Raw genomic sequence first — 27,368 nt, forward strand, 5'->3', positions numbered from 1 at the left:
ACTTATATGATATGAGCAATCAAGTTGATGAAAATGACATTTTTAATCTGCCTGTCTTAATTTAAAGTATTCATGGAAAATGTCTTCAAAATAAAATAAAACAACCCAAACAACCCAAAGGCACAGTAGAAAGCAAGAAAGGAGGTGCCCATAAAGCAGTATTTGATACAATGATAATAATAATGTGGGGTCTATTAAGCCACAAAAGTCCAGAAGAGGAAGGAATGCTGATAATTACCTAACACCTAAGTGGCTGCTGGCTTCTCAATGGTGGTCACCTAGCACTCAAATGTTTTGTTGTCTGGAGAAATTGTCCAGTGTTCAGAAACATCACCTCCTTTGACCCTGGCAAGATTCTTGTGTCCTAGGATTTTAAAATATGTGAGAAAACAGTCTGAGTTGCAGTCACCAAAACCCTGTATTGTGGATGGTTAGTTCATTGCTAAGACTTAGCTACCAACTGCATGTCAAGATATGTATAAAGATGTCAGGTGAAGTGAGAGGCTTGTGGGAGTACACTGTTTTAATTTAGTATATAGCTAACCCCCCAAATATTTATGTCAGATTCAGAGAAACCTTTTCCCTCCTCTTCAAAATCTTTTTTCCATTTGCACAGCTCCCGAAGTCCTGCCGTTTGGAACAGTGGAGAGTCATTTGAAACTTAACTAAATGCTGGAGGCAAGTTCTATCTTTCAGGTCATCCAATTTAGAAGATTCAACTTCTGCTTAGGGAAAAAGACGGGTGGGGAAGGAAAAAACCAGATTCTATGTCTTCAGATCTTTTTACCTTCAGTCCACAACCTGCCACGCAAATCGAGCCAAGTCAGGGATTTTTGCCTTGAACTACCACCACCACCACCACCACCACCTTGTCACTCACGCCCGATAAACACGCCCCTCTGGTCCCACTCTTGGCCAATGGAGGCTCCCCTCCTTGCATAGTAATAAGCTCGAGACCTCCCCCGGCCAATGGCGCTCTGGGAGAGGGGTTAGTTTTGCATGTACCTAAGTGATTTGCATAAGCCAGTGGCTGGGGGCTTGGGAACCCGAGCGTGCAACCCTAGAAGGGAAAAGGACGGGAGGAGGTTGAGCCGCGGCTGCGAGAGAGCGAGAAAGAGCTCGGGTGTTTGTGCGAGAGCCGGGCGGGGGCTGGGGCGCGGGGCCGGCATGGCTGAAGGCTGCGCTCCGCAACCTTGAAGAGCGGCTGCGGCAGGAGGCCGGGGACCGGGAGGCGGGTTCGATGGCAGAGCGCGGCCCCCGCAGCTGCGCCCGGCCGGGCCGGCTGGCCTGAGCCGCCGGAGGAGCGGGACTGCCTCTGCGCGTCCATGGAGCAGCGGGAAGGGCGAAACTCCGGAGCGCCGCGTCCCTGCGCTGCTGCCGCGGGCCGTTGAAGGGGCCGAGCCCGCGCTACTGCCGAGAGAGGAGAGCCCCCGGCCCAGCCCGCAGGCCTGCCGCCCGTGGCGGCGGGGGGCGTCGGAGGGCGGCGGAGGCGCGCCGAGCGAGCGGCGCCGCGGGAGAGGCCGGCGCGGGAGGCGGCCGCAGCAATGCCGGGCCCGCTGGGGCTGCTCTGCCTCCTCGCCCTGGGGCTGCGCGGCTCGGCCGAGCCCAGCGGCGCGGCGCCGCCTCTCTGCGCGGCGCCCTGCAGCTGCGACGGCGACCGTCGGGTGGACTGCTCCGGGAAAGGGCTGACGGCCGTGCCTGAGGGGCTCAGCGCCTTCACCCAAGCGCTGTGAGTGCGGGCGGCGGGGGCGCCGGGGAGGGGGCGGTGGCGGGGGCGCCGGGGGCGGAGCCAGTGGCCGATCCCACCCCGCCCCCCTGTGTCCCGAGGAGGGGGGCGCCGTCACCTCCTTGACACCCACTCCCGAGCTTTCGAAGCTTTGCCGGTGCTGGTCCGAGACCCGAGTAGCTCTTCTCCCCAGACTTTTCGGGCACGATCACCACCCCTCCAACTCCCAAGTGCATCTGGGGCCAAGGAGGAAGGAGGAATCTGGAAACGCTTGTCCCTGGCAGCCTTTTCACGCGACCTTCTCTTCTCACCCGGGCCCCTGCTCAGCTGGCAAGAGCTTTGCAGTCGGCGGGGGTGAGGACGCCTAGAACTTGGCCTGAGTCTCAGACCAGGCGAGGCACGTTTCCTGGGGAAGCACCTGGAGCCTCCTGGGTTCCAGCGTGTGGGGAGAAGCAGCACCTGTCCCGTGGCCAGGGCGAATCGCCATCCGATTTGGCCCGGTCCGGGGAGAGCGACCTGGCACCTCGGTCCAGTTGCACTCTGGACTTGCCAGCAAAGCGCCTAGGGAAGCCGGGAGAAAACGAGGGAGAAGGAGGGGGAAATTGCAGGTTTCTCTCGGTGAAATAATCTTCTTACCCAGCGAGGCCTTTTAAAGAAGGAATGCTGACCTGAAGTACAGGGTGTTGGGAGAAGATGAACGTTCCAGAGCATGAGCTCTGCCTGCCCCAAGAGGGAGGCGGCAGTTTTCTGCTGTACCTGCTTAAGGTACAACACAACTTTTCTTCTGAGCTGCCTGAGGTGGAGAAAGTCACTCGGATGGTTCTGACTTTCCAGAACCCCCTTCCACGAACGGGGACGGAGAGCTTTAGACTTTCGCTTTGGAAGAGAAGAGGAATCTGAAATAGGTGTTGGAGCGGGTGTTTGCAAGTGGCACCCACAGAGGAAGAATAGGGTAACAGAGTGCAGCGCTTGGTGTGTGCCCTGTTCTTCCTGGCTGCGGTGTGCGGCCAGATTAAATCAAGGGCAGTGAAAGAGCTGTTTCAGAGCGGAAGGGATTCTGTGAGGTTTTGAGTAAGGCAATTTTCTTTTACCTTATAGCTACTGAGAAACATCCCATAGAGATAGAGTTTCAAGGGAGGAACAGACCCCGTAAAGAAATCCCTTCTGTGCAGGCCAGGGGGCTGCTGTTTCCAGGTGGGTGGTAAGAGGTGTCCTGCTTGCTCTCTGCCAATGGGGTTGTTTTGTTATTTATTTATTTATTTATTTTTTTTTTTGAGGATTGTGGTCAGTGACCTTGGGACCTGTGTCATTCTTTGGCCACCAGCCTCCCCCTCCCCGCCGCCCTTCCCCCCACCCCAGATGTTAGTTCCGTATTAGAAGTCACTTTCCTTCAATATGGTGAAATGTAACTTTTCACTGAAAAAAGGTGACTCTGCAGTGAAGAGCAGTTTGCCCACACAAGGTACATTAGGAGGGACAGTTTGAGTGGGAGTGAGGCGAAGTGAGGGAAGGAAGATTGGGTAGAGGGGATAGGGCTACATTCCCCCCTCCACCGCCACCCCCAGACTGCTTCACAGTTTTAGGGAATTCATGCAGGAGAGGTGCCTTTCCCTGAAACCTCTTTCAAGCCTCTCTCTAAGAGAAAAGCATAATTTTACTATTTCGACCAGTTACAAAGATCTTGTTTAGCAGATTCCTCCAGTTTTAATATGTAGACTTGCCCTATAAGGAAAAGGGCTGTTTTATGTTAGTACCTTAAAACCGCAAAGAAGTATCGCACTTTTATGAGAACGTGCTCCTTGCTGTAGAGCATCAGGCATCTTTAGAATTCACCAAAGATAGTGACACCCTATATTTCCAACTTTGAGCCTTACAAAAGTGACTGGCCATGGCTTGGGAAACAGACAGAAAAATAATTGGCACCAGGGCAGATCAGATTGCCCAGTCTGGCGGCATCATAGCACTTTCTGAGCCGTCGTGGTGGGCAAATGTGTGATATTTACTTCTGTCCATGACGTAGAGAGTAATTGTACATCCTGATAACTCCTTATTTCACCTGAATACTCTTCATTCCACCCTTAAAAGTATACGTTATATGACAAGCCCATGCAAAGGGCATTTCAAGGGCAATAGATCTGCATTTGGGGAAACCAGTGATCTCCAAAGCTATGTGGGCTTGGGGTGGGGTGCAGGTGCTGTGGTGTGCCCTCTCCAGTTTATTTTCTAGGATACCTTGGGCTCACCTGAGGTCTCTTTCCAAGTGCTTCTGCTTTGCTGTCCCATCACAGTTTTAGTGATCCATGGTTACACACCAAGGGACTAGATCCATGGTCCCCAAACTTTTGTTCACCTTTTCCCAATTTCTGGAGCATGTGCGCCGAGGCCTGTTTAGTTATACATAACATGACAATCACAAAAATAGAAGTCCCCCAGACGAAACTGTAATTATTAATCAAAAGTCTTTTGTTTTCTTGTCATTCCTCGATGGTGTCTACCTTCATCTCACCCAGGGGTGTTCACATCCCCCATTGGAGACTCCAGGTCAACAGGGCAGGGATTTTATTTTACTCAACTTGGAGCCTATAGATCCCACTACATAGGAAGCAATTAAAAATGTTGCAGTGAATGAATAAGGACTTCAGGCCACACCGAGGGGCAGAGTAGGGGCTTGGAATCCAGACCTCATTCCCACGCGGGATTGCCAAATTCAGCATTCTCAGCAGTTAGCCTTTTGTCCAGATCTGAGAAGGCCCCAGAGAGAGGATACCTGCTTCTTCTCTTTAGACTCGTTTAAACTTGTTTGGTCTGACAGTGTCTATTTCCTGCTGAAAGCTGCTTTATCCGAGTCTGGGGGCAGAGTCAGATGTAATCCCCAGGATTGTTGATGGGATTCCCGTGTTCACACCGTGTGCTGCACCTGTAGCGGTTATTTATATTTTGCAACAGCAGTTCTTGATCCTGCGTCACAGAGCACTGGCGTGTCACAATTCACCCTGAGGGGTTTTAAAGGAAGTTTTTTTTTAAACTAGTATTAAAATTCCGGACTGTATTTTATCAAAAAGACACAAGGTTATTCCTTTATTCGAGCTCATGAGGTCCCTCTTAATCACCTGCATTCCACGATCCTTGACTGGGAGAGAAAGTGATAATGTCACAATGGTGGTGGGGAGGGAATTGTGCACGTGTGTCCTCTCATTTGTGTGTTACTCCCACAAAATCTGAGAACTGTGGACCGGGAGTACACATTTCCACGTCCTAGATTATACCTGGTGCATAGTTTCAGGATTATAAATGCTGTTTCTGTGGCTTTGTGGAGAGGGTGGTGGGTCTGATCCTTACCCGGCCACTAAGTAATTGTTTGGCCTTGGGCAAGTCATTCTCCTTTTTTAGGGGGTGTCCATGGGACAGTTTCTTCATTTGAAAAGTGAATTCACTAGATTATAGTTAAGGCAGCTGGTGGCTTCCAGAAGTTCTGTGGTTTTATAATTCTTCCACAATGTTGGGATGGCAGGGGGGTGAGGGCATTTGGCCGCTGTGGTAAAAAGATCCCAGAAGTAGCAGAATATCGTTCAAGTTGAAGTTGCACTAGCATGTTTATTGCCACTCACTCGGAGGAGGAGTTCTTTGTGTTTAGAAGTGTGTGTTAGGAAATTTGCCATGGAGACTTGTCACAGAATGCATGACTGGCTAAGGCGCTCTGCTCGGGTGCAACAGCCCCGCGTGTTTCCTGTGGGTATGGCTTCACACTTGGAAAATAAAATCACTCTATTTTACTAATTTGGACACCGTACAAAAAGTTACTCAACGTCCTCACTTCAGTATAATTAGTCATAATCTCTCCAGCCTTCACAGTGTGCGTATCCTGTCTGTGGGCAGGTTATCAAGCTTTCTATATAGAATTGATGGTTACCTGAGGGGCTTCGAATGGTTTTTAAAAATAATCTGTTGCTTTGTCTTCTTCTTTAGGAAGCATCGTCTCAGATTCTTCCTTAAGATGTTTTGTTTTGTTTTGTTTCTTTTCCATGACATTAAGCACCTTTCTTTTAATAGTATTATTTGAAAGTATTGTCTTACGTTTCCTCCAACATCAGTTGTGTTCCCTAGCAGGTCAGTAATCAGTGGCTAAAGGTTTATACCTTTTTTGATGATCAAGTTTGGGTATCTGAATGTCTGAACTACTGTCTATAAATTTCAGTGTTAGCTCATTTTGTGTGGTGTGTCTTTTTAGAGATGTATGTGTATTACATAGATGCGAACTTTGTTTTAAATGAGGCCAATATATGAACATCTTTAACTATAGGTCCTTTATTTTACAAATTGCTGGGTTCTCTTTAAATAAAGAGAGGCAAGAGCCTTCTGCTGGGAAAATGGAGAGCTGATCTCCAGATCTGTCTAGAAGTCACACAAGTGACCTTGAGGAGGCGACAAGCTTAACCCTTCAGGGCCTTGGTTTCTTCACCTGAGAACAAGGAAGTAAACAACTCTTTCTGCCAAGAGTTTTCTTTCTATCTAATTTGATTTTCTTACCCCTGTGTATTTGCCTGATCCTCTCTGTTGTGTTATGTGAAATATAGGTTTCTCCATCCTGAAATCCCTCCTCCACCCAAGAAACTTCTCCAGTTGTCCAACGCTGCTGGAATGTATCCACTGAACGGGGAAGGCACTGCCTCACAAGGCAACAATGTGCTGGGTGTGGTCTGAGCGATACCTGGGGCTTAAACCAGTGACTCTCTCATTCTGGGCTCCTTAAGGCTTGCGGTAACCGCTAATATTTTATGATTTTCAGTTGAACTAAATGTTAATGACAGTTACGGTATCGCAAGCATTTAATGTCCAGGCACTTGGCTCTTCCCATTAGAATTGTAAGGTAACATTTGACAACTTAATCTCTTAGGGAAGATGAAAGTTCTGTACTGGTAGGTGGATCCAGGCAAGTTTGGGCATTTTCTTGGCCTCTGTCAGTTTATCTCTCAAATTCATATTTTAGTCATCTTTATAAAGGTGGAAAGCACTGACAGCCTCCAAGTTTGCATTTTGGTCTTTGGTGTCCTTGGTTGTCCTCTCCTTTTAGTCCCATTTTTCTTATCAAGAAGTAATGGGTATTGGGCTAAATTAGTCCCATTTTTCTTATCAAGAAATAATGGGTATTGGGCTAAATGATGACTGATGTCTCTCATGGCTTTGAATTTCTCTGAATCTGTGTAGGATGTCAAGCAAGCAAAGTTGTAAGAATCCTTCAGTGACTCTGAAATTTTTCTGAGACTGTTCTCACTTTTTCTCTATAAAAAAGATAACAAATTTATATAAAAGTACAATATTTATTGGTATAGCTGGGTTAAAAGTTAAACCCTGCCCAAATGTGCCTTTAATTTGGAAAAATGTAACAAATGTAGCTTGATAACACAGCTTTGCTCTTTTAATTTTTTAAACCAGAGATCAAGGTTTTGGCTTTGGGAATGTGTTGTCCAGCTTGCTCCTTAACTGCCTCCTGCAGCCTTCAAGTTGTCGGCAATGCCAAAAGCTTGGTTTCCTATGTAGAAAAGAATATGGATAACTTTTTCCTTCCCCTGACCCCCCACCTTTGTTCAGTGAACTGTGGTTTTTTTCAAAAGCATCACTGAGGATAATAAAACGCTCTAGTTTAAATTCGGTCTGTGGGGAAAAAAAAAAATCTACGGCATTGAGCAAATCAGTACTCTTCCACAATGGCTAATTTGTCTGCCTTTCTAGGCATTTCTTTTGTGTCTTTAAATACTTGATGGGCAACTTATAGACCAGGTAGCAGCCTTACTGTCTGAAATCAGATGAGATCAAAATTGAGTTTAGAGGTGATTTTACTAACATCTCCACTTTCTAAAGACTTAAGCAAGTTACTGCTCAAATAACCCCTTTACACGGCAAGATTGCCTAGTAGTATACTCTGGATTCACCCACCCGCCCATAGACAAATATTTGTTATTAAACTTTGTATATGGCTAGGACTATTTTTAGCTAGTTTATTAAAATATCCAGAAGTATTCTATGTCACGTATGGCAATTAAAACTCTGAATGGGTTTTTAGTCTCTAAAGTTGAGTCTCTCTCATGTTTCAGTACTATTACATGTGTTAATTGTCAGAAAAGCACCCTAGCCAGGTCCTCCCCCTCGGCAGTAGGTCTACAGGAAGATTTGACATTTTCATTTCTTATTTTAGATGCAACTGATTGGGGTTCAGGAATGCCCATCTAATAGTCTAGGTTTCAGAAATGAACATTTCAAAAAATAGATTTTTCTAGTTTTCTTAGCTTTTCTGTACTGAGAGATCTTATGGGGAAAGCATTGAATCCCTCCCCCTACCCCCAACCCCGCTGTGGCAACATGTTGGCCCATAAAAATATAAGAATATCCTTGTAAGGAAATGTAAACCATAGATATTTTGGGAGGCAGCTGGGCCAAGACTGGGAATACGTTTAGATCCCGGGCTGGACTGTTGTCTGTGCTAGTGAGAAAACACATGTCGGGGAAGCTTCTTTACTATATTACGGGATATTTAATGACCCTTTATCCTTCATATTTCATTTGTATTTAAGTATTTTGAGTCAAGATAAGTAAAAGGTTATGTAAGCCCCGTTAGCTAGGTTTTCTTTTCTTCTGTCTATTTTTATACTAGGAGAATACAGCCTTTTTTTAAAAAAAAAAATATAAAGTTGATCATCAAAAGAATGGAAATCTCACTGCATACTGACAACAGAATACTTTTGCTCTTTGAATCAGATTTTAGAACCTGATATCCAGAAAAATCCTGAGATGGATTCTCCCCATTCCTGGAGAGATATATATATATAAAATATAAGTTTTCTGTGGGGAAATTTTCCCTCCCGGGAAGAGTGACTTGACTGTGACGGGGAGGTGGTGCCTTTCCCTCGGTGCTGGGGGAAGCTTGGGGTCCCTCCCCTCAGGCTCTGAGTTCCCTGGGAGCCCTCAGCATAAGTGGCAGAGTAAATTAGTACAAGTGGTAACGTCAGAACTCCCCTGAAGAGTTTGATCAGAGCTGCTTTCCTAGGAGGGAAGCTGGAGTGACCTTAGAAGTCTCACTGTCTTCCCGTTTCTCGTTTTGAAGGACAGGTTACGAGGTGTCCTTCCGAGTTGCCAGGCTTCTCTCCGAAAGTGGGCTAGGATGTTGATTACCTTCTGGCCTGTTCCATTTTCCTCCAGGGTACGCTTGGTGCTCAGAGGCCCTTGGAGAAACTAGATGGATAACATGAGAAGGGCTTAGCAGACTAGATTCTTCTCAGGAAAGAGGAGACCCGTGATTGCCACTCAGTTCTAGGTTGTCACCCTTCCTGTGTGGACGCCACCTCCGAGAGCCTCTTTCCTGCCAGAGAATCTCCAGAAACCCAGAGTACTCATCTGTCTCTTGAATACCTTATGCCTTAAGACCTCTGAAGTCTGTCAGCTCCTGAGGAGGTGGGGGGAGAAAGCAGAGAATGCTGATTAACCTTTAGGCTCCTAATGTTCTCAAAGACTATCCACGTCCCCTTCTGTTTTAGGCACTAAATCCGTTTTTTGCATTTTCGGAATCTGGTAATTGCCCCTCGGGTCCTCTTCCAGCTCCTTATCTCACATCAAGCATGTACAGAATTCTTATATCGTTTGATCAGAGTTAAGAAAGGAATATTCAGTGCATTTAATATTTTAGTATCATGTTTTAAAAGATTACACGTGGCTTTACTAACTGCTATTTAGCAGTTTGTCCTAATCCCAGTTTTCATCCATTCTGTGCTACTGGCTAGTTCATTCTCACGTGACTAGTGGGGTTTGTTTTAAGCTTTTCATATTTTCTTATCTTTGTAACAAAGAAAATTTTTTTCTTATTGGCCTTCTGTTCTCTCCGAGGTCATTTTGAGTCCATGGTCATGTAATTCAGCTTTTTATGTCACTGTCTACTCTCCAGTCTTATTTTTATGGGCCTATTTTTATCAACAGGCCTTCAAAATTGGTTTTATTTTTGAGAGTGTGGCACAAGGAATCAAGAGCCCCTAAGTTCCTGAATCTGTGTGCTTGGGGATGTCACTTAACCACACTGGACATCGGTTCTTCCATCTGCAAAAAGAGGTCAGTTGACTTCATCTTCAAAGGTCATGTGTAAGAAACTCTTCAGTATGAGCTGTTTGATTGACAGGGAGGACCCAATACATTGTCATTTCCTTGGGGAGTGACTAAACAGTTGTCTGCGTGTGTATCCTTTTAAATCACTTAGATTTAAAACTCCAAACCCGATTTCTCTGTTTTTTTTTTTTTTTTTTTTTTTGAATGTATAGCAGTTCCATAGCCTGTTGGAGACTTCACAGTGAGCCCCGGTGCTAATAGAACAAAGGCTCCTTGTCTGGTAGGTTTTTCACGCAGAAAACCAGAAAGATCCTGCTGGAGAAAGGGTAGCGCATATGCTTTTACCCAGATCCTTTCTTATACATGGTGCTACTCCTTTTCCAACAAGAGCGCCTAACGCTGGGGAGTTGCCGTTTCTCTAGAGGAGAGAGCTGGGAGAAAGTCATGTTTTCTTGCGTTGGTCTCTAGTCGGGCACTACTTTCCTGAGATGACCGGTCAAGTGGCAGGTTGCTCTCCTAACAGGGGACACATTGTTTGTCCGCATAGCAAATGGTCATGCAACCTTGGACAGTGTCAGTGTGATCTTTAGCTGCTAACTATCTAGGTCCAGACTTTGGAACACTGGGGATTTTCATGAAACCACACTTAATTCTTGAAGAAGCCTCATGCTGTGGGTGCCCAGTGTGGTTTCTCATCACTTTCCACGTTGCGGGTGGATACAATTTATTCACGATTGCCAATTTAGCTGAGTTTTCGTTTCTCCACATCACTTTGATTTTAGCAATATGCAGATTATGGGAGAACCTTTTCTTTTAAGTACTTTGAAAATAATATTTTATTAGTTATTGGATGCCTGTGGATTTTTTACATTTGAGACTAATACTTGTGTTTTGTGGATAAAGAAAAGCTTATTATCCTAGAGGTAATTTTAGAACAAAAATCCTTCCATCATAATTTTTCATATTTCTGAAAAGATATACGACATTCTTGTGAAGCACAGTTAAATCTTTCTCAGAAGCTTGGAAACCTTTTCTGGGTTTTGATTCAGATCTGATTTGGAAATGAATTATAAAGCCAGAGCAGCAGCTCACAGATGCAGGAGTGCTCACAACCTATTTAGATGTCTGAGTATTTCAAATATAGTTGTGCATTTTCTACTCTGGGTCTCTTTCTTAAAAAAAAATGTTTTGAGATGTTTTTCCCATTACCGTCTTGACATCTGCCTGGTTACACATGAATAGCTTGACCCAGTCCCTCAGCAGGGAGACTACCATGGCCTTGCTTTCAATAGGCATGTCACTGACAAAGAAAACATATGGAATATTTCATTCCTGTCCTTTGCAAACAGTCTGGGGCTGTGAGGGCATGCAGCAGAAAGCTTCACACTTCATGACAGGTTGGCACGTTTCTGTGCTAACCCCAGGCTCTGCTGTTAGCAGTCAGTCTGTCTTCTGAAGCCCCCTTACCTTCTGTGAAAAGCAAATCTCAGGTTTGGGATAAATCAGTTTCTAATATCAGTTTGAATTAAGTTGGTATGACCTGCTTCCATGGTGGAGTTTCCTACTTGATCAGATATGTCACTGAAGGGAATTTGTGTGTGTGTGCGCGTGCACGTGTGTGTGTGCGTGCAGGTGTGCAGGACGTTTCGAGTTTGTTTGTGTTTGATATGTGTTTGATGAATACACAGTTGAGAATGAGGCTGCTTTGTTCCCAACAGAATGTGCCTTGAGGACTGTCTGACTTTCAATTTGTCTTGTCGTCACTCTGCAGCAGGAGCTCAACTGATCAGTCTCATGGTGGCCGAACCCTGCCACGTTGACCTTTGAGGTATCTGTTGTGTAGTACCAGCTTCTATGGGGACTTGGTGTCAGATCAGCTGGCATTAACGGCTTTGCTTTGTGGCATCTGAATCCACAGCGTGGAGGCTTGTCAGCAGCTGTGGCAGGAGAGGGCCAAGAGTGTGGAGAAGAGGAGTCAATCAACTACTGTCTTTTTCAGGTCGCCCTTGGCACCACCCTGGCTGAGGGAGCATTCCAGAAGGAGAAGGAAAAAAAAAAAAACCAAACAAACCCTATGACACCAAAGATGAGAAGATTCATGACTTTGGTGGAGGAAATAATGACATGTATTTCGTCAGGGTCCTTTCCAACCCCTGCAAGTTACCCCAGCCTGAATTTCTAGTTCTATTGTTTCTTAAACATGCGGGCTGGTTTTGACAGGAGTTGCTGATTTATTGAAAAGGAAGCTCCTTTTTCATCCCAGATATAACCAGTGTCTATACATCTCATCTAGAAGGTATTTCTGGTGGTTCGTGGTGTCAGTCCTTAACATTCGCTGTAAAACAACATGCCTCTCCCATTTTCTTGTAAGAGTAATTCCTTTTGTAGTTCTTGGTTATAAGAGACTTTCTTTAAATTTCTTGGCCCTTGGAAGGCTACACATTTAAAAAAGATTTGGTTTTACGATTGTTCACAAATGAGTCTGATTGAGGTTCCCCTCACTTTCTTTTAGTGACTCCATGTTTGTCCTGAAATAACCACCTCCGGTGTTCCATCTTCCTTCTTTGACTACGTGACTGATTTTCATAACTGAATTCATAGGGGGAAGTCCCCTCTCAATCTTAAAATTCACCCTTTTTAGTGCACAGTTTTGGAATGTATACAGGAATGCAACCACCACCGCTGTCAGGATCTAGAACATTTCCATCTCTCCCTCTGTGCCCTTTGGAGTCAACCCATCTCCTGACCCCGGGCCTCCAGCAACTGATCGACTTTCTACCTTCAGTCTTCTATTTTATATTGTTTTGCATTTAGCAGAACATCATACAGATGGAATGTACTAGGCTGTAGTCCTGTGCCTAGCTTCTTTTACTTCTAACGCATTTGAGATTCTACCATGTTCTTGTGTATGTCAGTAGGTAACAGTCCCTTTTATTGCAGAAGAGTGTTCCATTATATGGATGTAACCACAATTTGTTTATCCATTCCAAAGTTGAGGGACACCTACCGTGTGTCCAGTTCTTGGCAATTTACAAACAAGGCCACTACAGATATTCAGGTAGAGGTTTTTGCATGAATGTAGGTTTTTATTTCACTTGTGTAAATACCTAGAAGTGAGATCCTGGGTTATATGGTAAGAATATGTTGCTACAAAAATGTTGTATAGATGTTAATGTCTTAGAGCTGTAGTGAGGTTTGATATCACTCATTACCTAAAGCTTTAATATGTTGTTAACGTGGTATGTATGTGGTATTCACGAAAGCTGTTAAAATTGATTATGTTTAAATGTATGTACTTCTACAATAGTAGAATTCTTAGCCTTCTTTTTGAGACCGAGCAGTTAACCGTGATGCCCCAAGGACTTGTGTAGAAATGATACCAGTGTGGAGCATTTTGCTTACAGTGGAAAAACTTTGAATGATTAGTTTATTTATGTTTGGGAAGTCTGATTCAAAAAAAATGGAAATTTGGTGAGTAACTGCTAGGCCTGCTTGTGTGTTAGGCATGTCATAGATGGCATGTGTCCCATTTGATAGCTGAGCATACAAAAATTGGAAAGGGTTAGGTAACTTGCCCTAACATCCTAGCAGGTGGGTGGTAAGTCAGTGTTGGGTACTTGTCCACCCTGTAGTTAGCTTGGATAGTTGACAGTTTATCAGAAGAGGGAAAAGGTTAAAATGAGAAACAAAATGGTGAGAAGCTACAGGTTATTATCGAGAAAAAAAACCCCAGAATTGAAAATGAAGCCTCCCCCGAAAAGCATACACATCTATATATGTACGTACAGTGGGGGACTGTGGTTTGATTTAGGAATAACTTGTATTCAAAATCAATCTACTGCATAAAACTAAGTTATCTTTTATTCATGGAAGAATTTTTTTTAATTTTCTCTCACTCGGTCTCCTGGCTTTCTGTACAACTTTGTTTAAAAGCTTTCACATCATTTTCTATGTTAATCGTGTTTTTCCGTGTCAGGAAAAGAATGACCAGTTGTGTGCACTTTGGCTTGCTTTTTCTTTGGTGGCATTCACTTAGATAGTACGTGAGGATCGGCTCCGTTAGCATACTCACTTTTCTGTTTCTTAAGGAGAAAATTTCTGAATGTGCTTCTTTGAACCAAGAAAAAAACCCTGAAGTAAATTAAAAAGCAAAGTGAGCAGTATGATGGTTTCCATATAGCTGCCCCCTTTCACTCACTGGAATTTCCTGCCTCTCCTGTTGAAGATGTTTTTATAGGGAAGTCAGCATAAAAGTGAATCACCCATGAGCCTTTTTTTCCCCTCAAGGCGTTTCATGTAGTCAACTTGGTATTAATTTCGCTGGTCCTCTTCAGGTGACTTGAACACCGTGTTTTTGGCTTTATTAAGCTGTTAATGTTTTACAGACTGGATGGGTTCCTGCTTGGATCCCTGTGCGCTTTCCTTGAGCAGCAGGGCTGCGCACAGTGGAATCTGTGACCACAGCCCCATCTTGGAGAGTCATTTACTTGTTAATGCTAAAGGCTGTCTTCTCCTGGAAGCATTTTTCTGTTTTATTTCACCTAAGTTGCATTCTTCATCATGAAGAGCTTCCTCGAGGTCTGTCTTGCCATTCAGACAAATCACCATCATCATCTTGTTATTAATACAGTTGCTAAAAAAAATGTTTTTGAGTCCCAGACATTAAGTGGAGCGCCTTTACATGCATTATCCATTTAATGCTCCCAGCAGCCCAATAAAGCACATGCTTTCACTCTCCATGTTAGAGACGGAGAAACCCCAGGGGGCAACACAGGTAAGAAATGAGGTTTTGTGGGTGGGTTGTTGGATCTTGTTTTCTCAGACCATGGTTCTTTGGTTGAGTGGGTTGTAAGACAGTGTCCTTTGGTGCTTTTCCTAGATGTTTGCATTCATCTGTCTTGTATATGGTGGATATCATAAATTGCACATTTTATAGATGAGGAGTTAGTTCTGGAGAAGTTAAATCTCTTTTGTCCTCCACGTGAAGTATTCCTGGCTCCTCAGAATGTAGATTTGGACCCTTCTGAATCTTAAAGGTCTCTGGTGCAGTGGTCCCAAAAGTCTTGTGTGTGTAATGGGCCACCCATCAGAGAGGCTATATTTACATATATGTCCCCAGTAAATACACACACACACACACACACACATATCTATACATTTACATACACTTACATGTTTATAGACCTGCTACCTGTTATTATTTGCTAACCATTTCAGCTACATAAATCATAACCAAATTCTTGCTAATATTTTCCAACCTTCCCTCCTTTCTCCACCCACTTCTTTTAGGAACCGGTAGAAAACAGTCGATCTGGCTCAATTCTCCATTTGACATGGAGGAAATCCAGTTATGTTTAGTGGTATGACTTGCGCAGGACCATTGATAGCTCTTCAGAGCATGCTGACGAAACAAAGCAGAAGGAGGCCCATGATCAGAGTTGACAGTCTTTTCCTTGATTATGTAAACCATTAGTATTTAGTGAGACTTTTGACTTGTGTTGCTTGTGGCTTATGCTTCTCAGATGGTAAGATTTCCTGTACTTGCTTCTTGCCTTTTGTCCAGTACTTTATTGAAATTTCAGGAGATAGTTAATTTGTGGAAGTGAATAAAAAGCTTTCATGCAAATAATTTTATCAGTTCAAACTATTTTCTGGGAGCTACTAATATTTGTATGATGGTTTATGGAATCAATATCAATCAATCAACTGTAAAGTAATAATTACCTATTGAGATAAGTCATTACTTTTAAAATTAATTTGGTCAACATAAATTTATTAAGTATTCTGTGTGTAAAGAACTGTTCTTGGTGCTGGGGATACAGATACATGACAATATCTGACAACATCCCTGCCCTCTGTAACTTACTGGGCATGGGGTTGGGTAGGGGTGGTGGTAGACATAAAAAAAATAAACACAATCAACACATAAGGTCAGGTAATGTTAAGTACGGTCAAACAAAATAAAGTGGGATGAAGGAGGCTTGCTATTTTAAGTAGGGTAATCAGGAAGGCTTGAATCTTGGAGGGATTAAGATGATTCCTGATTAAGAGAATCAGTCAGTATCTCTTGGAATATGAATCCATTTTAAGCAATAGCAGGACATGATTTTAAAAGTTCCTCCCCACCCCATAATTATAATTAAGTTAAAACATAAAAAGATTAAAATCCATATGCCACAATAAACTGGTAGATCAATACAGAAGACTAGCACACAGCAATAAGATAACCAACTGTTGATACGTGCAGCAACATGGCTAGCTCTCCAGGGTATTATGCTGAGTGAAAAAGCTAATCTCAAGAGATTATATATGCTGTATGATTGCGTTCAAAACACTCTAGAAATGACAGAATTATAGTGATGGGGAATAGGTTGGTGGTTGCCAGGGTTAGAGATGGGAGGACAGTGAGACTGTAAAGAGGTAGCAGAAGGGAGCCATGGGGTCATGATGGCAAAGAGGTGTCTTTGTCTTATTTCATTTAGTTTTTAATGTAGGTGTGGTTGCATTTGGAGCCCTAACGCAAGGAATAGAGGTGAGGGCGAAGTTTTCCTTGAGAGTATTTTTTTTATTTCACAGCAACAGCATTACAGGAGGTTCTTTTTCATTTTCCAAGTGGAAGTTGGTGGAATTGAAAGTGTCTATTTTCTCAAGGAATTGAAAATATTCTGCCAGGAGGAACTGAAATTATTAATTCTGTCCAGCGCTTTGTTTCAGGTGGAGTAGCGTGCCCATAGCTCTCTTGCGGTGAGGGAGCAGCTCCTTGTTCTGATTGCAGTGGGGGTTATATGAACTCGTATGTGTGATTTACAAAGTGAGTGCATGTAAAAAGTAGTGGAATCTGAGTAGGGTCTGTAGCTTAAGATAATAATGTTGTACCAAAGTAAATTTCCTGGTGTAGCTCATGTATTACAGCCATGTAAGGTGTTGCCTTTGGGAAAAGCTGGGTGAACGATGCATCTCTGTACCATTTTTGCGACTTCTGGTGAGTCTTAAAATTATTTCCAACAGCAGCAGCAAATATACCAGATCCATTTAGAGTCTTGAGAAATCTTAGTAGAAATCTTAGTTTGGGCCCCACTCCTTAAATAAGCTGAGGAAACTCTTGTCTCTGCAGTGAGATAGTCACCTGAGGTTGCAAAGCCCCAAGTCTGAATCTAGCCCTTGTAACTGTCTATTTCGCTCCCTTCTTTGGAGCTTAACCGGTTTTGATTGCCATGGAGCAGTTGTTGGAGATGACGCACCGGTCCCCCCGCTTTCCCTCTGCGTCCTGCCTGGCTTTATGCTTGTGTGCATGTGTGCGTGTGTGAATTCGCTTCGGTGCCCTGCAGCTCAGAATGTGTAATATATAAAGTGTGCATTAGGTTTATGGTTTAAATGGTTTCAGCCATAGATTTGAATGAAACCCCTGTGAGTCTCCCGTAAATGGACCGAGTGCTAGGTCCCATGTAAGGAGTACGGGGAGTGGGGCTGAATCTCTGCCTGTGAATTAGGAGCTGAGTGGTGTTTTACTTCTGATGATTCACTATATTTGCCTTAATTGCTGGATTAACCAATTTCTTGCCTCCCACAAAAAGCACACACATTTGTATAAAGAGGGGATAAATGAATGAAGTTTTAGGGACTAATTTTTGTGGTATTTAAGCAACAATGGTTTAGATTACCCACAACCTTAATTTCCTTTCATGAGGCCTATAGATGGGCTTTGTCACCATTTACACTTGATTACTTCATTGTTAACCCTGGTGATGTGATTTAGCATGCAAGGGCTTAATTATTCCTTTCTAGCCTAGTGAGAAATTTCCTTCCAATAATTGCCTCCACTGCCCTTTCGCCCCCTAAGCATTGAGTTTGTTTGGAGCAAGGCGGTTGCTCGGTAAGCGATTCCCAGCTCAGCAGTGCCTGGAGCTGTCTTTGAACCATAATTTATACCTTTGACATAGTGACCGAGGCCTCAGTTCTTGAGTGATGTGACCGGTGGACACTGTCCGTTAGAGTAGTGGCGTGATGCGTTTGTCTGAAGTCACAGGAAGGGAAGTTCATGGCTAAATGTGACTCAATAATTTCTCTGTGGCCTCTCTTTTTCAAGTTAACATTTCCTTATTTAAAGCGAACAGTTATGCCAACTTCGGAAATAAGATTAGACTCTTAGAAGAAAACTTGAGTGTTTTTAAGACTTGTTTTTGTAAGGCAGTCACATGACGTCAGAGGCACAGTACAGAGGAGATTGTTACCTAACGAATCACTGTCAAGATGAGGGTCAGACGTGATGGGTGAAATTGAGAGGTTTATGTGAGTTTGGTGAAGAGATAGCTTTGTTTTAGTTCATTTAGTTTTTAATCTATTAGTTGCATCTGGAGCCCTAAAGTGAGGAATGGAGACGTGGGAAAAATTTTCCATGAGAGTTTTTTTTTGTTTTTTTTTTTAATTTCGCAGCGACAACATTGCAGGAAGTTCTGTTTCATTGTCCACGTGGAAGCTGGTGGAATTGAAAGTGTCTATTTTCCTGCGAGGAATTGAAAATATTCTGCCAGGAAAAATTGAAAGTATTAATTTTACAGAGCTTTGTTTCGAATAGAGTAGTATGTCCACGTCTCTCTAGGCAAATTACAAGGCTTGAAGTGTTTCATGTCATTTTGCGGGGTGGGTAGTGGGCAACATAGTTGTAGAGCATGCCTCCCCGGGCCCCTGTCACCCAGCTTCAAAATTCTATCCTTTCCCATTTCCTTAAACAATATTAACTACTCCATTCCTCTCAGAGGAGGTCTAGAATAACAGTGGCATCGTAGGCTCACTGGATAGTCTACAATAAAAATACTTGCATGCCAGTCTGTTTGGGGTACAGCTGCATGGTTAGAAAATAAAACAGCACATTAAACACACTCGTTAAAAATGTTTTTAAGGAAGGTGTTTTTTGTACCCATAAATAATTTCAATTTCCATGCTTACAAGACATTTTTGCTTTAAATGATCAAGTTTTAGGAGAACTGACTCATTTCGCTAAGATAAGGAGTAAAGAGAAGAAGTGCTTACTGAAGTAGGTAATAAAGCAGTTCTGGCTGTTAAAGAATTGGCTGGAAATCACAGCAGAAACAATTTAAACTCTCCTGTAATATATTTCCTAGAGTATTTTGAGAGTTTTAAATATTCAGCACAGTATAGACAATTGCCATTTAATTTCTGTAAGTAGCGTCTCAGAATTTTGCTCATAAGTGACATTTGCAAAATTTCACATGATTGAAATAGATTTCTGCTAAACTTTAATTATTCTGATACTATAATAAATTCAATGTTATTCTTATTAAAGTCTCAGAGATGTTTTAAGGGCGCATTCTATTGAAGTAGGTGTTGATTGTTTTACAGACAGCCAGTAAATATCTGGACAGTGGTAAGATGCTGGACACCACTCTTTCTTGGATGAAGAATATAAGACTCTTGACATAGTTTGAATTATTATTAGAGCTTATTTAACTTATCGTAAGACATTGTTAACTAGGTAAGTTTTCCCCCCTCTATTTGCATACTTCCATGGAAAAATAAGAAAAGCAATCACAGTTTATCATGGTGGTTTGTTTTGTTTCATTTTGTTTGAATTTGCAATATCCATGGGAGAGTGAGAAAAGATATTTGGTGACTGGTGGTGGAAGAGGGAAGAGGCAGTGCCCCTGCTGCCCTCAGGGGGCTTGGTCCAGTGGTTGGTTTAAGTTCATTTCTGTTCCTGTGTCATTACTTTCCTCTAAAGAGAATGGGATGCAATAAATCTACCGAACACCGTCAAATGCAAATATTTATTGGAAGCTTTAATACCTTATTCAGACTCTCACGAAATTAGTGTTTTATGACAAAAGAAATTGGGTCAAGGGCAAATGTGTAGCTAAATTATTTTGTTTAACGTTCTTTCCAACTACAGAACAACTGAAACACTGGATAGTTTATTTTATTTAAATTCCATAATGGTTTCTAATTAGCAATGATCTCGTTAAAGTAGGTCTTACTATAATTGCAACATTTAAGCAAGCTTTTCTGTATTTAACGGTAAAGTCTTTGCAAAGAGCGTAATGGAAACAATGATTTTGCTACACATTTGTTTGTGACCCAAATTTTAAAATTTCATGCATAAGTAGTTTTGACTCTTACAGGGCTCCAGAGAGCAGTGACCGTTGTCATAGGACAGGCTGGGGACTTGGAACCAGTGCACGTGCTGTATTAGCATGAGGGTTGGACAGAATGAGAGGCTTCACTGAAGTATATGAAATGTAACATCCTTAGACTTGCCTACATGCTCTTCCCTTAGCAAAATGAGACACACTGTTGTACGTAAGTCTCTTAAGTACTGGATGATGTACTGCACTGATGAGAAAATGCCTGTCAGTCAAATATACTGTGAAAGCGGAGCCATAGACATGCGGTTAGTCAACCATCACTGCCACAGATACCTACTTCCAAATGCCTCCTGTGCAGAATTGCTTATTGTAAGCTCTCTGAAGGCAGGAATCACGTCTCGCTCTGCATCTTTTTAGCGCTCCCCTTGCATGCATTTCTGCCTTTGCCCATGACATCCTGTTCTTAAAAAAAAAAAAAAAAAAGTTTTTTGTTGGAGATACTGGGGAATGAACCCCGGACCTTGTGCGTGCTAAGCACACGCTCTACAACTGCATTATGCCCATCCCCCAGCATAGTTTTAAATGTTAAATAACTTGAAAGACACGGAAAGATTGCCTTTGGAAACTGATATTTTATTAATAAATTGATATGCTTAGTAAAAGTTTACTCCAGGAACATCGAGTGTGTGCTCGTTCCTCTCCCAGCCGTGCTCCTCCTGTCTTTGTCGGGGGAGGAGGGAAGATGAGGGTGATGCTTCCTGCTTTAACACTGGTCACAGCTCTCCTGCGTGCTAGGCATTGTGTGGAAAGCGTCACATCTGTAAGTTCACTTGTGGTCATCACAACAACCATATGAGATCGGTATTCTTTATCCCCACTTTAAGTTCCGAACACTGAGGCACAAAACGCTTAAGGAACATGTCCAGCGTCACATGTTTTATAGTCTCTCACCAGGATCTGAACCCAGTGGTCTTACTCCAGAGGCTGTTCCCCCTTCTACGCTACGATGCTGGCTCACAAGTGGCCATGGGTGATCCGGTTTGGTGGAGACGACAGACATAAACACAAATAAAGTACAGCGTGGGAACAGCGTAAGGAGAGATGAACACAAGGCTGTAGAAACAGAGGAAGGCAACTTGCTTTGCCTCGGGGAGTTGGAAAGCTTCGCAGCAGAGGTGACATTTGAGCTGGGTCATTTAGTCTTCTGTGGGGCAGCTGCCCAGTTCTGCCCTGTTTGAAATAGGCACATTTACAAGAGAATCGTGGCACACATTCTACTTGATGGATTGGATTGACAGTTTGGAAGTAACTCCCCAGAATGATGGCTTTGTTAGGTATTTGTTCTCCAAGAACCCTACCTGCCACTCCCCTTTGGTGAATTGTGGCAAGAAAGCTGTCACATTAAGCTGTCACTCAGGATATTTGTGAGAGGGGGAGGGAGGGACAAATTATGGGCAAAACTAGGTATTTTCAGAGCAGCCTTAAACCCGGAAAGATTATATTTCAGAGCATTTAAAAATGAACACAACGGCCTTTTTTTAAGTTGTGCAAAAAGAAAATTGAATAATGAAAGGTTAATTAGGCTATGGAGATTTTAAAAGTAAGACATTCTGATTCTTATCCACCGTAATATGTGAAGCTTTGTTAAAGCCAAGATAGAAAAAAAAAAAAAAGGCAGAAATCAATCATAGAACTGCACAAAGTTCTTACAGAGATCACTTAACTGTAAAAATGTTTTATCTTTTTCTCTGTGATTTTTAAGGAGTTTGTAAGAAGCAGCTTCAGTTCCACTTCTTTGTCTCCGTTGTCTAGCTGTTTGCTTTAAGAATACCCCATGAGTTTTGCCGTTTCTTTCAGGGTGTATATGTTAAGCTAATGAAAGGCTTAGGAGCCTGATCTAGACCTTTCTAAATGATGTCTGCTAACAGTTTTGTTTCTGGAGAAATGGTTGCACAGCATTTCCCCGAGCTGGCACTGTCGACTCCTGCTCCTGCCCCCCCCCACCCCTCTAAGCCACCCCTCCTTCAGCCTCTGCTCCCCAAGCCTGAAATGCAAAGAACTTGCTTTGTTACCGATGATAATATTTAAGCTCTAAAATTTTAACAGTATTTCAGTTGCAAATAAATGGAAATTGTGTATTCTGTTTAATGTGTCTCAGAAAATCCCCACTATTTTTTTTTCTTTAAATACAAGAAAACAGGCGTGTAATGCCTCATTGAAAAAGGCCCGTAGGGGTGCTTTGTGCAGGTCTTAATTAAGGGCTTTGAAAGACCAAACAAAAGGGAAGAGGAAAATGCTACAGGGTTATTGTTATTCCACCCCATTGGCTCAGCTAGCTGACCATCCATTGGAGCATTTTGTCCATTTTGAAACTGAATGACACTTTTGTTCGTGATTAACAGAGGTGAAAGAAGCCAATTATTGGGCCGTCTTTTTCCATAGAGCAGCTGCTGTTGGATTTAACTGCAGGCAAATATGGCCTTTTACTACCACAGGGATGTTGTGATGACAGTTTATTTTTATAGAACTATGCGGTGGAAAACAAAATCTGTCTGACTCCCGTTATGAATATGCCCTGGAATTTATCACAAAAGGGTGATTTTCATGTTCTAGCCGTTCCACAGTTCTCCTTTGAAAAATACCATCTATATGTGCGTGTGTGTGCATGCGTGTGCGTGCATGTGTGTGCGTGTGCGTATATGTAATACTTACACGAACACATTTTTAAACAGCTTTTAGGTATGAGATTCCAACATTAAAGCTGTGTATTTGTTAATATGTACATCTGTTACCTGCTTCAACTTTCCCCTGTTTTAATAACCTCCACCCCCACCCCCTGACTTGTTAAAGTTGCAGCATAATTAGTGGGAGGTGGAGTGGTGCTTAGCTGGGTCTCAAGCTATGTAGATACACAGACTGCTTAGGTGGGGCAAGTGCGTCTCAGAGACCACCTACTCAGTAGTTCAGACTTCCAGCCTCTACTTTCTGTACCAGGAATGTAACATGGGAGGAGTCTCCCATGGGCCTTGGTATTAAGTTCACGTGTAATATTAGGGTGTGGCTGGGGGAAGGGTGCAGGGATCAGCTCTCAGAATCCACCCCACTGGGATACACTCCTAGATAATGGGTCAGGAGACAGGGCTTGGGGCCCAGGGTCAGCTGTGATTTCCTTCAGTAAGACTACAGGTCTTCGATTTTTGTCTTTTGAGGCAGCCTAGTGCAGTAGGCAAGGTACTCCATGGTGCCCAGTCTCCTTGGGCGAGTTTCTTAACCTTTCTGAGCCTCAGTGTATTCCCCTAGTTGGTGTTATAACCATACCCGTCACTCAGAGTCGTTGTGAGAATTAAATGAATTGAGCATGTTATGTGTCTAGCACAGGGCCTGGCCCCTAGGAAGTGGGAAACTGAGTCCCCTAAAACCGAGTTCCCCTGCCCAGTTTGTGATTAACTTCTCTGTCCAGAACTTTCTTCCCTTTCTTGTCCCATGCATGGTCTTCTCAGAAATGAGAAGTGTCAAAGTATCAAAGAGGAGGGATTGAAACTGAGCAGGACCCTGAAGGGCCCTCCTGGCTGCAAAAGTCCCTCCTCGTCCCACATTTCTTATTTTTAGAAAAAGCCTTTTTAGTCTCCTTGTTCTTCCCTGGGTTCCAAAGCGCGGACTCAAGCCGTTTACTAATCAGAGAAGTGAGGGAATACAGAAACAAAGGAAAAGTGGCTAAACCAGAAAAGTAATAGCTCGAACAATAGTTCAGCAATAAAGCAGAGTCTTTGTTCCTCCTCAGGGGATACACATAACAATCTGATGCATATCTTTGAGTTCTTCTGCAGAAACTAAGACCTCCACACAGGTGAAGGATGGTGACTACATGCTGACCACAAGCACATAGACCCCAGACTGGTTGGAACCAGAAGGTCGATGGTTTAGATTCCCAAAACATCACCCTGTTACCACCAACCAATCAGAAGAAATCTCACAAGCTGTAACCCTTACCCCTAAGGTTGCCTTTGAAAACCCTCCCCGAAAGCCTTGAAGGAGTTTGGGTCTTTGAGTGCAAGCTGCCCATTCTCCTTGCTTGGCTCCCTGCAGTAAATGTGGTACTTTCCTTCACCTCAACATGGTTTCAGTACATTGGCTTTGCTGCAAGGTGGGCAGGTAGACCCAAGTTTGGTTTGGTAATAAATGTTTAATCTATGCTAATTCCCTTCCTCTTTTACTGTAGGTGACTCCTCATACTAAAATCTGAAGCCAAGGGGTAAGAGTCCAGTAACTTTGCTTCTTACCCAATTCATTTTTTCCTTACCAGATTTTCTAATAGCAGAGGGTTGAGATTTCAGGGATGATTTAATGAGAATAAATGGCTTCCCTCTGCAGCCCTCTCTTCTTCCTTGGCTAGGACAGAACCAGCATGGTTCCTCCCTGCTTTGTACACCATTAGTGAATATCCCAGAATATTGACTTGCTCTTTGAGGACTGCTGTCTTAATTCATTTAAGAGTCTTCTCAGGCCTGACTCTGTCTTGCCCTGTAACCCTGGGAAAGTCACTTGACTTCTGTTTCTTTATTGGCAACATGGTGGTAATAACACTTACCTCATTTGACACTTTGCAGGTCTGTTCTGAAGATGATTACTTCTTAGGTGGTTTTAAAGAACTCTGTAGAAATCTCTACATTAAATTGGAAGGGCAAGTTCTCCAAAACTGTACAGCAAAATTAAACATAATTTTACGGCAAGGTAGGTAACCTATTTGTGTAGCTACATAGAATTAAGTTTCTCTTGGACAAACTGTTTAACATTGAAGTTCAGTTTGGGGCCCACTGGGATCTTGGGATGACATTTTCATTTCCTGGGGAGAGTAATTTTGCTTTGATTGTAGGCTTCTCAGAAGAGATGGTGTTGGGGCTGGGTTGCATGTCTCTTCTCCTCTGATTTGATTTCCCATTCCTCCTTTCCATCCCAAACCCTTGCCCCGTATTCTTTCTAACTCTCCTTCTCAGGTTGATACGCTCTCCTACATCCTCAGTCTCTTCCTGGGTCTCCCCTGAGGACCCTGCTTCCCTGCAGCCTTGTGGTTGGATGCTGCTCATCTTCCCACACCGTCAGGAGAGCAGCATTGAGTTCTCGCCCTGCCCCATTTCTGCGTGCAGCTCGCTAGGCTTCCGCCTTCACTTACAGCCTCTGCTCCTTCCGTGGTGCGCGACCCTCGGTTCTGACCCCTCACTGGCACTGTCATCACCTGGCTTCTCTCTTGGCTCCTTCAAAGAAGAATTAGGAGCTAAGCTCATGGTCTTCTCATTTCTGCCACCCCTACGCTACTGTAAGTCCTTTTATCCCACACGGTATTCCTTCCAGCACCCTTGCCTCTCCTTTCATTCCTCTCCATCACACTGGCGAGCCTTGTTTCAGTTTCATTGTAGCCATGTTCTCCCATGGCCACGTCCTGGACCTTGCCAACACCCCAAGCTGCTAAACGCGTCTTGACCATAACGTATTATTGTTATTATTACATTTAGCCTAGTTTCTCCGTGACTGCCACTACACAGATTTTTCAACCTCATCAAGTCCCCGAGCCCCTGAGTCCTTTTACTTTCTCGCCATCATTTATTCATCATTTATTCATTTCTTTCCTTGGTCAGATTACAGTCTACCATCCATTCCTTAGGTCTCTCTCACTCAGTCTCCCCGACCTTTTTGTCCTGTTGCTCCTGTTGTCTTATCAAAGGACTTTTTGTCTAATGATGAGAAGAGTTTAGTTAGTTATCTGTGCTGCTTTTTTTGGTGAAATACCTGGTAGGTCCCAAACCAATAACTGATCACATGAATCTCAGGGGAATCAAAAGCGACTCGCTGTTTGAGGCGCTAGTTAACTTGTTAGAGGCTCACTGCTCAGAGGGGATGGTCTGATGGACAGTGAGTTTCCCGTGATGATGCTGTGTGGTCTTGCCCAGGTGTAAAACCTGCTCCAGGTTCTAGTTGCCTTACCTGTGTAATGAGACTACTTGGCTATTTCCAGTTTTTTTCTACCTCTTCACATGGCATGATACTAATTACATTACCGGTAATGTAACTCACGTTCCTTGATACAAAACTAGTTTGTTCTAACTCTCCATTTCCTTAGCTGTATCACCTGAGGTCAGTCAGGTGACTGCTCTGGGCCTCAGCTTCCCCATTTTTAAAAAGGGACACTATCCCAGCTTTCCCCGCCTCCCCAGGTTGTTGCAAAGTTCAAATACTATCTGGAGCGTAAATTAGGATCTAGGTAGTGGTTCTAAATTGTGCCACTTGTGTGTGCATGTGAATCAGCAGGAGGGTCAGTAAAACTCAGATAGCTGGGCTTCACCCCCAGAATGTCTGATGCAGTAGACAGGGGGTGGAGCCCAGTACCGTCCAAAACCAGAACCTTTCTCCATAAAGTATCTGTAAATAAGAGATCTCAAAAGTAGGAAGGCCCTTTATCTCCCGGAAAGTGGCACACAGAGAACTCAAGATGATGTGGGAATCACATCTACCAGGTTTCACAGACTGGAGCCAGAGGTGGCTTTCAGAATGGGTTTGGAGAAGTATCATCTCCTGGACATGCAGGTATACTCCTTCCCACATTCTCTGTGCCTCTCCTCACCCTTTGACCCTGGTTAAGATGCATTATAGAAATTGGACCTCAAGGAACATTAGAGAGTAATTATTCACATTAAAACCTCATCCCCTAGGGTTTCTTTGAGGGTACTTCACTTTTTAAAGTATTGGTTGATTACCTCCTTGGTGAAAGCACCAGGCTATGAGCAGGGACGTAGTGCAGAGAGAGGTAGACAGAAGAAAAATTCAGGCATTGGGAGCCTTGCCAATTCAAAATAAACCTGAAGGAATGTAAAATGGTGAAGCCACTGTGGAAAACAGTATGACAGTTCCTCAGAATTTCAACACAATTTCCATATGATCCGGCAATTCCACTCCGAGTTATGTACTCAAAAGATTTGAAAGCAGGGTTTTGGTTTTTTTTTTTCCATTCATCTTTTTTTCCCTTTCTTTCTTTCTTTCTTTTTTTTTTTTAATTGAAGTACAGTCAGTTACAATGTGTCAGTTTCTGGTGTATAGCACAATGTCCCAGTCATGCATATACATACATATATTCATTTTCATGAAAGCAGGGTCTTGAAGAGATATTTGAACACATATGTTTATAGCAGCATTGTTCACAATAGTCAAAAAGTAGAAGTCACCCAAGTGTCTACTGATAGACGAATGGACAAGCAAAACGTGGGACCTAAATACAATGGGATATCATTCAGCCTTGAAAAAGAAGGAAATCCTGACACGTGCTACATCATGGATGAACTTTCAAGGACATTTTGCTAAGAGAAATAAGCCAGTGACAAAGGATAAATACAGTATGATTCCATTCTATGTGAGGTACTCAGAGTAGTCAGATTCATAGAGACACACACAGAACGGTGGTTGCC

The 27,368-nt window shown here is 43.3% G+C and overlaps 1 protein-coding gene across 1 annotated transcript in view; it reads left to right on the top strand.

The window, feature by feature from the left end:
• The first annotated feature begins 1,027 nt into the window (after positions 1 to 1,027).
• The window catches only part of LGR4 (leucine rich repeat containing G protein-coupled receptor 4), a 93,021-nt gene continuing 66,680 nt past the window's right edge, over positions 1,028 to 27,368 (top strand). The window contains exon 1 of the mRNA XM_074372223.1: positions 1,028 to 1,729. Coding sequence (XP_074228324.1) covers positions 1,545 to 1,729 — 185 coding nt within the window. The 5' untranslated portion in view covers positions 1,028 to 1,544. The remainder of the gene's footprint in view (positions 1,730 to 27,368) is intronic.

The sequence above is a fragment of the Camelus bactrianus genome, chromosome 10 (genome assembly GCF_048773025.1).
Source record: "Camelus bactrianus isolate YW-2024 breed Bactrian camel chromosome 10, ASM4877302v1, whole genome shotgun sequence".
NCBI lineage: Eukaryota > Metazoa > Chordata > Mammalia > Artiodactyla > Camelidae > Camelus > Camelus bactrianus.